Source organism: Lolium perenne, chromosome 5 (genome assembly GCF_019359855.2).
Source record: "Lolium perenne isolate Kyuss_39 chromosome 5, Kyuss_2.0, whole genome shotgun sequence".
Taxonomy (NCBI): Eukaryota; Viridiplantae; Streptophyta; class Magnoliopsida; order Poales; family Poaceae; genus Lolium; species Lolium perenne.
The window spans coordinates 64027885-64040262 of record NC_067248.2 but is presented as its reverse complement, the minus strand read 5'-3'; the positions used below and the strand labels follow the sequence as shown (position 1 = coordinate 64040262).

The following is a 12378-nucleotide window of genomic DNA, read 5'->3' as shown; positions in this document are numbered from 1 at the left end:
TCTTTTCCGACAGACATGAAGCCGTGAAAGAGGCGAATGCATGGAGAACAAGAACAAAATTAAGACCTCCTTCACTTCACCAAATGTTCAGCTCAAGCTTCTGTCTTCCATGCTCATCATGGCGAACCTGTACCTGCGTGTGCCCTCCTCAACATGTAGTGAGTCAGGTGAGATCAGAAAATGGGTAACACAAGAAACCCAGTCGCTCCTTTCAAATCCCGAATTCCAACTCCTTCCCTATCCTCATATATTCCTAACCTGATCCCAAATTTGATGCATTCACCTCGCATGAACAATTTTGAGTTACTAATTTACTGTGAGCGTAATTAACTAGCAGTGCATTAACATTTGTGTTAATAAAATCGAAACAAAGCGCTTCTTGTTTATCCCAGAAGGTGGATTAAAGAAGCGAGCTCTTAGACTAACAAAAAGGAGCACTCCAGCATCTTAATTTGTATTCGTCAATCGTTATACAGCTATCAGTATAGCTAGGACATCATCTGTCAGTCCACTAATACAGTTGTAAATACACATTTCAGTCAGCGGGCATGTCAGCTTTCAACTCTTAGCCGTATGCATCCGTGAATCAGATGAGAAGTACAGAAAATGCAAATCGAGCAAAACTGAAATAGCAGAGGCATCATGTCAACAGGCTCTTTCAATGTTCATCAGTGAGCTGTTGGCTTGCAGAGTTGCAGAGAAGGCCTTGAGGGCAAAGCCGCGGGGTTATGCAAGGTAGAACTGCAAGTGGACTGCCAAGTGCCAACAGTGCTATGGAAAGATGACAGACAGCTAAACCTTGCAGGAAGGAGTACATGTGTTCGGGGGAGCAGACTGGCCGGCACATCTTTGTGCGAAACGTGTGTTAAGTAGCAGACTTTCTTTACGTTTTGATGTAATTCCCGACTTTCTGACTGGCGCTGTCCAGTCAGACACGAACTCTATTACTGGTCTACTACTGGTTAATAAAGCAGTGGATTAATCTAAAAAAAGGTTCTTTCATGTCCATCCGTCGGTCAGCTTCCCAACAATATTCACAATTGAAAACAACAGAGGCATCCTTGACCCTGCAAGTTTGTAGATAACAAACCATCGAATTAGCATATCAACACATACGAGTGTGGCATTTGAATCTGATGTCTCTCTATATCATAAGAAGTAAATCTTGTATATACTGTATGTATGTACTATGCAATAAGGAGGCGATAACCAGAAAAAAAAAGCATGCTCACAAAATTGAAAAATCAAATCAGGTCAGTTGCCTCCACACAGGGAGCAAAAACATGAAGAAAACAACATCTAAAATGGATGGAGCTCTCACAGTGGATCTGAGTCGTCTGTTCACGGTGGATTTTTTTACCAGCTAAAACCGTGTTCCCTGTATGTGCTACGCTCACAGCATGTCGCTGGGACCGACCCCTGCCAGGCCAGGGCTCCATGCGCCTGCCTATGGCGAGGCTGCCGGCAGCACTGGCTCGACCGTGCGAGCACGGGATTCAGGCCAGCCAGCAGCGACGCTCACGCCACCTGTGCGCTGACGGCCCTTGTCACACGTCCAGCCGGTGGAGTCGATCACCATGCTGCCTGCGTTTCCGTCGGTGCGGCGGCCACGCGTTGGCGTTTCCGGCCACAGCAGGCGGTTCTGCGTGCGGCTTGAGCCTTGTCCAGCGTCATTGCCCTTGCCATTGGTGGAATCACCGGGGCCGTGTGCGGTGGTCGCCACTTGTCGCATGGGTGAGGGGTTTGGCCTTGGCAAGCTTGATGGTGATCGGGTAGTCCAAGGTGCGGACCACCAGGGGTAGGCCGGCTCTGCTCCCATGGACAAGTGCGACAATCTCCAGCGTTGCCTTCGACTTGATGGCGGCGGGATCATGCGTGCGCCCCGTGAGCCGGAAGGTGGCAAGATCCGCGCGCGAGCTCGTGCCGGGATGCAGCCGCTCAATCCAGCAGTCCGCACCCAGGATGTGCTCCACCGTGGACAGGTGCCAGGCTTGCGCCGGGATGCCGAGAAGCTCGAGTTGGACAGAGAACTCAAAGCTGCCGGTGTAGGCGTGGGCGAGCTTACGCCAGGGGCGGAGCAGGAGGGTGAAGTTTGGGACATTGATGAAGTGATCCCCGGCGAGGCGGCACATGTTCTGGTCGGAGGTGAAAACGATGAGGAAGTCTTCCGGGTGATGCAGGTGTAACGTGAAGTCACCAGGCAGGAGATCGAACGAGGCATACAGAGTCGCCTCGACCTCGCCTTGTGAGACGGTAAGCCTGGTTTCGGCGATAGTTGCAACCACGCCACGCTTGAGGACCTGCTCCATTTCCTCCACCTCAACCGAGTGTGAGATGATGATCCGCGCAAGCTCGGGAGAGGTCACGGGCAGCGCTGGGGCCTGGGGTGGCGGGGTGTTCTGCGGGCGTCGCGGTGCTTCACTCAGCGTGGGGCGTTGAGGGGCGGCGCGGCATGGAGGTGCACGAGGTTGCTCGTGACGGTCGTCCGGCAACCGCGTCTCGCAATCTTTGGTCTCATGGCCAGGGAGGAGACAGCCACGGCAGCGGATGTCGTGGATGCAGTCACGGACGATATTCCCGGGCTCAAGGCATCGGAAGCAGAGGCCGGCGGCCACCTCGGGCGACATGCTGCGGCGGCGAGGGGGGCTGGGAGCGGCGACGCGTCTCACGCGCCGGTGACTGTTCCTACGCCTGGGGAGCAGGCCCTCGGTGTCGACCTCGGGGCCAGTGGGGTGGATCTCGGAGCGCGGCAGAGGCCAGGGCACAGGTGGCCGGCATGGCCTGGCAGCGAGGGCCCCGCAGATGCAGGCGTGGAAGTCGGGCTTGGGGCGGCCGGCGTCGGGCTCTGTGTCGCAGGCAGGGTGCTGGCGACGTCGTGGTAGGAACGCGAGCTGGAGGACTCAACTCCGGACTCCAGCCAGAGCTGTCCGTCAGCGGGGCTCGAGCCATCAGAGCTGGCACCGGCGAAAGGCATGGTGGAAGAGGGCTTGAGGTGGTGGGCCACCGTCGGTGGGACTTCAGCAGCGGCGGGGTTGGGGTGGGTTGGTGCAGGCTAGGCTTAGAGGGGGAGCGGCTGTCGCGAAAGCCATCCGCTCGGGTAGCCCGAATTTAGCTTCCTTGCAATCCATTTGAATATACTGTAGTTCTTTTCTCATGGAAGAAATCCGCTGTTTATTATTTATTAGCGAGGGTACTAACATATCTTTGTCAGAAAGCTATCTACAAACTTCAGAGACAAGCCAGGCATTCATTAGGACCTACGCCGCATAGAGAATTAAGCTATAGAGGCTTAGAGCCAGCTAAAATAATGCTAGCTTCTCATTACAGCATTGGTCCAGTCTTGCAATATCAATTAATAGCTTAGTCGATCAACTGTAAGTCAGCGCTTTATATTGCAGAATTTCTTCATGATTTTAGGATGCAGTCTTCGATTTCTTATTGCACGCTCATTAGCGTACCTTTTCTCAGGTCAGGATCCATGCTAACGACTCGAGGGAGACCATCGAGATCCTGGCCAGTGTCATGCTACAAGCCTTTCTGCAGAAACTGCAGCTTACATGCTCCAAGTTCGAGAGCCGTGCTGTTTCAGAAGGCCAATTAGTGACCAAAGTTATGTTTTACCCTTCTTTTCTCCAGCGGTCATTCCACCCTCAGTCACTGTCAAGCTGCCCAGCAAACTCCTTAGAGGAAGCAGCGAAAAATGCTGCAGTCCAAGCAATCAGATACATGAAGACTGTCCAAAATAATGTGCTGAAAGACTTCAACTACGCCGAGCTGGAGAAACGGAAGAAGGCGAACGAGGTTGTTCTCTAGCAGATGAAAGAAAAGGATCAAGAGATTGGAGAGAAGACCAAGCAGCTTAAAGAAGTTGCCAGATCATGTGATAACTACATGGATACTGTGTGTGATTCCACCGTCGCATTCACAACATAGTTTTGGAGAACTTCACTCCAGAATGCAGCTTCGTGCATGACATGTACCATGCCATCCTCGTTGACTTCATGCTGTGGCTACTGATCGTAATTAATGTATGTTTGAGTCAGCTGACATGCTCAAGACATGCTCAAGACCACAGGGGCATATCAATATGACACTTAGTCTTAATTCACTTAAGCTAAGCAGTTCCCTGGCTACTATGCGTAAGATGAAGATGACTCAATCCATTGGGACTCTGAGGTCTACGACTATGACTCTGACGGACTGCCTATAGATTATTAAGAATGTCCGCCTTACATGCTAGCTACTTGTGATGTTCCATTTTGGGTTTTGATCTATGTGATCCTTGTTTTGCTTGTGTTTGATGTTTCGCCTTAGACTATGTAAATAATGGAATGGTCCCCGTGTTTGACTACTGTAACCTCAGAACCATGTATTCACAGCAGAGTCATTAAATCTAGTATAAACAAGAGTATAATGCACACTACCTTTTCCAGCTGCATGTCAATCCATTCATCCTCGCTACTTCTGAGCTAATACTTTGTTCACGGCCTCACGATATGCTTTCGCAAATGCTTCCTACACCATTAAAAAAACATGAAGCACTGGCAATTCAATACTATATGGTTCATAACATATAGTTCAATGGTGAACCAACCTGAATGTCCTTGTCGGGAACTGAGACGTCATCAATTGAAGAGTTTTTGCTTATCATGCCATCTTTAATCATCCACTCTGGCAGGATTTTTAACTCTGTAACTTTTGCATCTGCTTTATCGACCTAAAACATAACCAATTCATTCAGTTAAGAAACTCTATACAAGTTATGATGGGCATTGTGCAATGACATAGATCGTATGAATAAAAAGCCTCCTCTTTTTTCACTTATGTTTGCCTAGCCCACAATGGCCTATGCCAACACCAGTGCTCTGGTGCTTCGTGTGATCGGCGGCAGCCTTCCCTCTAGAAAGATAGAGATTGGGCAGTTTGGCAAGCATGATGCAGACAGTAGTATAGGCCAGGGCCCCAGAGATTTCAGTCGTCGGATTCATTCTAATCTACGACCGAAATGCTATTTGATAATGAAATGAAAATTTGAAAGCTGGTACACCAAATAGTATATGTAAGTATAGATATGTAATCATACCCATAACAAGTGAATCAAGAATCCAGATTTTTTTTTAGAAGGAACTGGAACAAGGAGGCGAATGGGCTGGGCGCCCATGGCGGTGGCGGGGTGCAAGTGGACTGGGTGGGTGCTCGCCGGCGACGGCACCACCCTCTGAGAGCTTTCTGGCTTCTACGCAGAAGACGGTCGAGCGCCTCGGCATGGAGATGGGAGAGCTTGAGTGCTTCAACGTGCGGGCGATGGAAATTATTCGCAATTCAAGGGATCCAGCGAGTGGTGAGGGCAAGGATCAAATACTCTGCTGAAGGGGCGGCTGTGGAGGACTCCGGGGAAACTTTTTTTAAGAAGGGAAACTGATAAGGCATTTGGCCCAGCTTCAGATGTGCATGGCGTTGCTCAATTGCATGCTCCAGCTGTTTTAGGGACTCAATCGATCAAAATGATTTCGTGTTCTGATCTGATGAATGGAATTGGTGAGAACATGGAATGGAACAGTGCGTATGGAAGCCGCAACCAGTTATCCTTTTGTCCCTCCTTTTCACAAAATAAGAGTCAGATGGAAACTATGATGGGTTGTTCAGGAATACAGTGATATCTCGTATTTTTTGGCCATGAATTCCTAGTGGAGGAGGAGCCTAATCCAGGGGGGTTCTTGTTGCTGCCAAAACGATCAGCAAAACAGGATGAGCTGAAGATTGTCAAAAAACAAGGGTAGTGGCATGCCTGTCCCAGCTATCCTGGACTGCCTGGATGAGGAAGGAAGTTTGTACAAAGAGGTAAAGGGACAGGAGGCCAATCGTGCTGCTGCTAACGATTCAGGTGGGACGGGCGTGCCGTTTAGACCGCTGGGTATCCTGCCAGCACATCCCACCTAATGTTAGTGTAGTGAGAAAGCAAAGGGTGTTTGCATTGCTCTTTTGTGGGAGTAGGGTGTCCACGTGGAACTTTACAACATTGGCAATCGCTACATCGATGTAATCATTCATAATTTGCCTTTTGGAATAAAATGGATATGTACTTTTGTTTATGGCGAACCGCGTACACACTTCAGTTTTCATGTGGAATTTTATGTGAAGGTTACAATCACTCAGATATGAACCGTGGTTGATGTTGGGCGATTGAATGAAAAGTATGTGTCGAGTGCAGCAAAGAAGTCCAAATCAAGTCTACTATTCAATCGATTCTAGCGTAAGCTATGAGTACTCAAGTTTTCAGCCAACCTTTGTGAAGAACTCGTGCAGTTGACAAGAGACTATTGGTGGAGAGACGAAGAAGACAGAAAAAGAATGCACCGGATGTCTTAGGAAAAAAATTATGAAGATAAAAATACATGGCGTTAGGGGTTTTCGGGATCTCAGGCTCTTTAATCAAGCCTTATTGGCTAAACAGGCGTGGCGCATTATTGACAATCCATTAAGTTTATGTGCACCGGTGCTAAAGGCAAAGTACTACAGCTGGTAATCTTGTTGATATGGTTTTCTCTCAACAATTATCCCAATCATCGCAGGGGATTGTCCATGGCTTGGATCTTGTAAAACAAGGTGTGATATGGTGCATCAATGGGGGCAAAAGTAAGGATTTGGCAGGATAAGTGGGTGCCAGAGGGGTAATCTGAAGATAAATGATGATAAATGATAACAGAAGTGGTTATCGGCACAAAACAGGACACAAAAACAGTGGAAAGAACAGGTGGTGAGCAGGATACGTGTGAGCATGGGGTTTGATTGATGCTTGCAGCGATATTGAAGTTGCGGAAGCTATTGTTTGCCTGGAGGGGGATGAAGATAATTGAGTCTGTGCTAGTTGAATCTAATTGTTTAACTTTAGTGAATGAACTCTGTGCAGGGCATGGTTCCAAACTCAAGGGGTCAAGTACCGGATAAAACGTACCGTGGTCTCCTCAAGGAACCTGACAGCGCCTTGTGCACTGCTCGATGACAGATCATTATGCACTGCATTGTTCTCATCCACGTCCAGATATGGGAACTCAGGAATACCCAACTTCTGTATCGAATCGAGCTGGGACACCAGGGGTGCTAACTGAACCTGCATCGTACATCTTCGAATGCATCATTTTTCTGCATACCGGTGCATCTGAACATGAGAAAGCAGTAATCAACGAACCTCCATTCTTCTGAGCAAATCCACCACTGCAGTCCTCCTTCTCTTTCTTCCATCCCCAGCCGTCTCACTTAATTCCACATCAATTTCCTCCAGTACTTTTCCTGAGCAATTCTCGCATCGGAAGTAGTCTTCAATGCTCGAAAGATGCATTACATCAAATGATGAGTACCTGCATATCAAAGTTGTATCTTAATCTTAATGTTACATCTCGCCAGAACCAACAACCAACAGTAACTTAATACCTTCTTTGACAGTCCAGGCATATGAAAGCCTGGACTTCTTTTACACCACCCAATCGACACTTAAGCTTTTCCTTCATGCCATTTAACTTGAACCTTATGATATCACATATCTGTAGTTCAAAAAAGAAAATTAATAAAAGTTCTAGCTATGTGGTAAGTCAGACCTTCTATAAATTTGATCAAGAACCTAATGGAACTGATTAGGACTTAGAAGTAAACAAATTCAATGTCTACGACTTTCTATTCAATCAAGAATAGTATTAAAAAATCAGATGCATAAGCTGTCACCTTGGGATAATCTAAGCAGCAATAGAATCTGAAAGTATTTGTATCAGGAGCAACAGCTGCTGCTACTGCCCGGTCTACTGTAATTGACTGCACCGACAAATGTTAAAGTCAAAGCTAAGAAAAGGGAAAGCAGTGTTGCTGCTGCAGCAGCATTAGAGGCGGTACCACAGAGGAATCAGAACCCAAAATTCAACAGTGTAAGCAATTGCCCGAAAAACAAAACCACAACCTGTTTCTTCCTTCTCAAGAATCTCTCAGCTTCAAAGTGGCGAAGGATTGCGAGGCATCTCTTTTTAGTGATCTTAAGTGATCTTGCCAACATATCTTCTTCCACCCACTGGTATCTGAGATGAAAGAAACCAAAATTTGCACATCAGACAACATAACAATGGGTGTGCCCAGTGCTGAAAGCTCCCACACAGCATAGCAATATGCATTAATTTTTTATAAAAAAAAGTATTGTAACCAACGCGGATGACTAGAGGAGAGATCTCTACTGGGACTGAAATAATGAATCATTAATTTGATAACAGGGCTCATTTTCTTGTTAGTTTGCTTCACATGCTATCAGACCAATTTCTACTTGTACAATCATGGTGTGGCCCTGTGTGGACTGCTGCCATTCTCTTCATTTATCTTTGGCCTTTCTTGAAGGATGAAACAGGGGCAAATTAGATAATGCTCATTACAAGAACAACAAGATGCTAAGTAGGAGGATGATAGGAAAGCTCAAACATGTTATAAATGAGCTGTAGCTTTCTGAAGCGACCCTTGTGTTGGACGTAAGTACACATGGTCTAGTAAGTAAGCAATACCAACTTTGACAAGAATTGATTGACCAATGGTTAAGAAAGTGGAACGGGATGTTGGTCAAACAAACAGCCTACTACGTACATGCACTTAAATAATACTGTAGCTCTTGGACCATATATAGTCGTCCAATTCAGATGTCAACTACTTGTTGAACAGGAGGTTTCAGTTTGATTATGAAAAACAGCTCCCTTGCTGAGTGCCGGTCATACAATACAATGCAATCACAATTTGAGACATGGGATTTGAGATCTACAGGAAGGAATCTGGCAGTGAAAACGTATACCGTGCTGGTGTTACGAAGACGACTAACCTGGTAAGGGCGTCCAGGATAACCACGGCTATGCCAGCGTTCTCCGAGTCCGAGCAGGTGGTCAAAGCATCACCCTTAAACCCAATCTCGCCGTAGAAGGCACGCCCAACCAGTTTGACGAGTCTGCATTCCGAAGTCGGCAATGACATCGATCAGGGTTTGTAGCACGCAATCTCGAGGGCAAAGAGAGATTCAAAGACGGACCTCGCGAAGGGCTCGAGGTAGGCTAAGGACGGAGGGTTCGCTTCACCTCCCGCGACTTGAGAAGCGATCGGGTCCTGCATCACGGCCGCCGGCGACCACGATCGCCGTCGGAGTCTCGGAGAGGAAGGGGAAGAGGAGGAAATGCGAACGGCGAGGACGGGAGGGTTAGTGGGGCTTTGGGATTGGGATCCGTTAGGCCTGCCCGTTTCCGTTTCCGTTTACGTTTCCGTTTCGGCAGGACCGGTGGCGGCGTGGCGGCGCCCACTCTACGTGGGAACACGTGTCAGGGCCCCTTATAGCAGCTTCTCAACTGAAGCAACACGGAAACTGGGCTACATGTACATGTAGCCCATTTGTAGGTACCGACGTTTTGGCTCTTGCGTGGATGGTTTATACTTTTTTAAAACAAATACATATATATATATATTAAGCTAGCAATTCTTCTTATTAAAAACCTTCTAGTAGTCCTATAAAAAAAAGACTGTGTCAGAAAACTTGCTGCCACACATCATGATCCAATACAATCAGCCTCAAGGTTGTGTGCTAAAAATGCAGGTGGCTCAACATCCCAAAAAAAACAACCCATCTTGTAAACTCACATATTTACGCAAGAATGAACCGCCTTGTTAGCCTCGCGACGAACATAACTTAAACTAAAAGTTGTAAAAAAACACACTCAACTCACCAATCTCATCTAAGACATGTTTGATCACAGAACGATCATTAACTCTATTGTGCCAAAGACGAACCGGAACTTCAGAGTCAACTTCAAAAACGACTCTACTGATATCTCCTAGTGCAAGAGACTCAACAATCAGAGGATCAAAAATACCTCGATAAGTTTTACCCGTAGCACCACGAAAAACCATCCCCTCTCGGGCTATTGTACCAGTTGGACCAAGTTTTCATTAACATTGATCGCATCATCTGAATTTATCTTCACACGTCCATATAGTGGTCTCTGCCATTTACAAACCGGCCTAGCAATTTTAGGAATAACATTCTCCCTCGCTAACTCAAGGTCTCCCGCACCATCTCCATGGTTTTAGTTGGATTAAAACCAGCTTCACCATGTGTTAGGTTATTTCTCGATGAACAGATCGAGTACACAACTGTAGTTATAATAGCTTTGTCATGTTGGTTGAAGGTTTTCTCACAAAGGATATCTTTTGCCCACGTTAGTGGGTGTAGCTTCGGAAGTTTTACAAGAGTATTTGCTTTGCTGGTTCTCAAAACAACTTTGCATGATTGCAATCGATCAAAGCATGCATCGCACTTTCAGATTCAGCTTTACACAGCGCATAGGTGCTATTCTCCCTTATAGGTCGCCGCGACAAATCATGTAGTCAGGTAGAATACCTCGAAGAACGCGCCGCCAAAAGACACGCACCTTGGGTACCACTGGAAGATTCTATAATATTTTTCATAATTCACCATTGATACGTCTCAAACGTATCTATAATTTTTGATGCTCCATGCTTGTTTTACATCAATTCATATATATTTTGCTCATATTTCGTTGCACTTTTATACATTTTTCGTCACTAATCTATTAACAAGATGCCACAGTGTCAGTTTTCTTTTTTCTGCTGTTTTTGTATTTCAGAAAAGTTGTACAGGAAATATTCTTGGAATTAGACGAAACAAAAGACGAAGTCAATATTTTACCGAAATGAAGACGAAGTCCGGAGGGGGACGAAGTGGCGCCACAGGCGGCCAGACCACCCCACGTCGCGGCCTGGGTGTGGCCCGCGCCTAGGGGTGGTGTGGGCCCCCTAGGTGGCCACCGACCTCGCCCCCTCCTCCTATTTTATTCACGATCTCGGGAAAACCTTGGATACCCAAGTCTCCATCCACGAAAAGTTCCGTCGCGGCCGCCATCGCAGTACCCATCTCGGGGGGGGGGGGGGGGGGGTTCTGAAGCTCTTCTCGGCACCCTGCCGGAGGGGGAAATCATCGTCGAAGGCATTGATACGTCTCCGACGTATCGATAATTTCTTATGTTCCATGCCACATTATTGATGATATCTACATGTTTTATACACATTATATGTCGTATTTATGCATTTTCCGGCACTAACCTATTAACAAGATGCCGAAGAGCCGATTCTTTGTTTCTGCTGTTTTTGGTTTCAGAAATCCTAGTAAGGAAATATTCTCGGAATTGGACGAAATCAACGCCCAGGGTCCTATTTTGCCACGAAGCTTCCAGAAGACCGAGGGAGAGTCGAAGTGGGGCCACGAGGTGGCCAGACACCAGGGCGGCGCGGCCCAGGCCCTGGCCGCGCCGGCCTGTGGTGTGGGCCCCTCGTGACGCCCCTTTACCTGCCCTTCCGCCTACTTAAAGCCTCCGTCGTGAAACCCCCAGTACCGAGAGCCACGATACGGAAAACCTTCCAGAGACGCCGCCGCCGCCAATCCCATCTCGGGGGATTCTGGAGATCACCTCCGGCACCCTGCCGGAGAGGGGATTCATCTCCCGGAGGACTCTTCACCGCCATGGTCGCCTCCGGAGTGATGTGTGCGTAGTTCACCCCTGGACTATTGTCCATAGCAGTAGCTAGATGGTTGTCTTCTCCTCATGTGCTTCATTGTCGGATCTTGTGAGCTGCCTAACATGATCAAGATCATCTATCTGTAATTCTATATGTTGTGTTTATCGGGATCCGATGGATAGAGAATACTATGTTATTTTGATTATCAATCTATTACCTATGTGTTGTTTATGATCTTGCATGCTCTCCGTTATTAGTAGAGGCTCTGGCCAAGTTTTTGCTCTTAACTCCAAGAGGGAGTATTTATGCTCGATAGTGGTTTCATGCCTCCATTAAATCTGGGACAGTGACAGAAAGTTCTAAGGTTGTGGATGTGTTGTTGCCACTAGGGATAAAACATTGATGCTCTGTCCGAGGATGTAGTTATTGATTATATTACGCACCATACTTAATGCAATTGTCTGTTGTTTTGCAACTTAATACTGGAAGGGGTTCGGATGATAACCTGAAGGTGGACTTTTTAGGCATAGATGCATGCTGGATAGCGGTCTATGTACTTTGTCGTAATGCCCAATTAAATCTCACAATATTCATCATATCATGTATGTGCATTGTTATGCCCTCTCTATTTGTCAATTGCCCGACTGTAATTTGTTCACCCAACATGCTATTTATCTTATGGGAGAGACACCTCTAGTGAACTGTGGATCCCGGTCCATTCTTTACATCTGAAATACAATCTGCTGCTATTGTTCTTTACTGTTCTTGCAAACAATCATCATCCACACTATACATCTAATCCTTTGTTACAGCAAGCCGGTGAGATTGACAACCTCA

At 47.0% G+C, this 12378-nt stretch overlaps 1 protein-coding gene across 1 annotated transcript; it reads right to left on the bottom strand.

Annotated features, from left to right (window-relative positions):
- Positions 1-409: 409 nt before the first annotated feature.
- Positions 410-9215, bottom strand: LOC127304678 (uncharacterized). Its single transcript, XM_051335293.2, has 10 exons — positions 9047-9215; positions 8843-8965; positions 7949-8063; positions 7720-7806; positions 7432-7541; positions 7190-7358; positions 6956-7111; positions 4595-4717; positions 4425-4515; positions 410-1067 (listed from the first exon to the last, which is right to left on the bottom strand). Exons 1-9 carry the CDS (start codon positions 9124-9126, stop codon positions 4459-4461), a joined length of 1020 nt encoding a protein of 339 aa, XP_051191253.1. The 5' UTR covers positions 9127-9215; the 3' UTR covers positions 410-1067; positions 4425-4458.
- Positions 9216-12378: the final 3163 nt, after the last annotated feature.

Coding starts and splice junctions, on each gene's coding strand:
- LOC127304678 (XM_051335293.2), bottom strand. CDS start 9,126: ATGCAGGACCCGATCGCTTCTCAAGTCGCGGGAGGTGAAGCGAACCCT. Junction 4,718..6,955: donor GGTTCCTTGAGGAGACCACG/GTACGTTTTATC, acceptor GTTATGTTTTAG/GTCGATAAAGCAGATGCAAA. Junction 4,516..4,594: donor TTCCCGACAAGGACATTCAG/GTTGGTTCACCA, acceptor TTAATGGTGTAG/GAAGCATTTGCGAAAGCATA.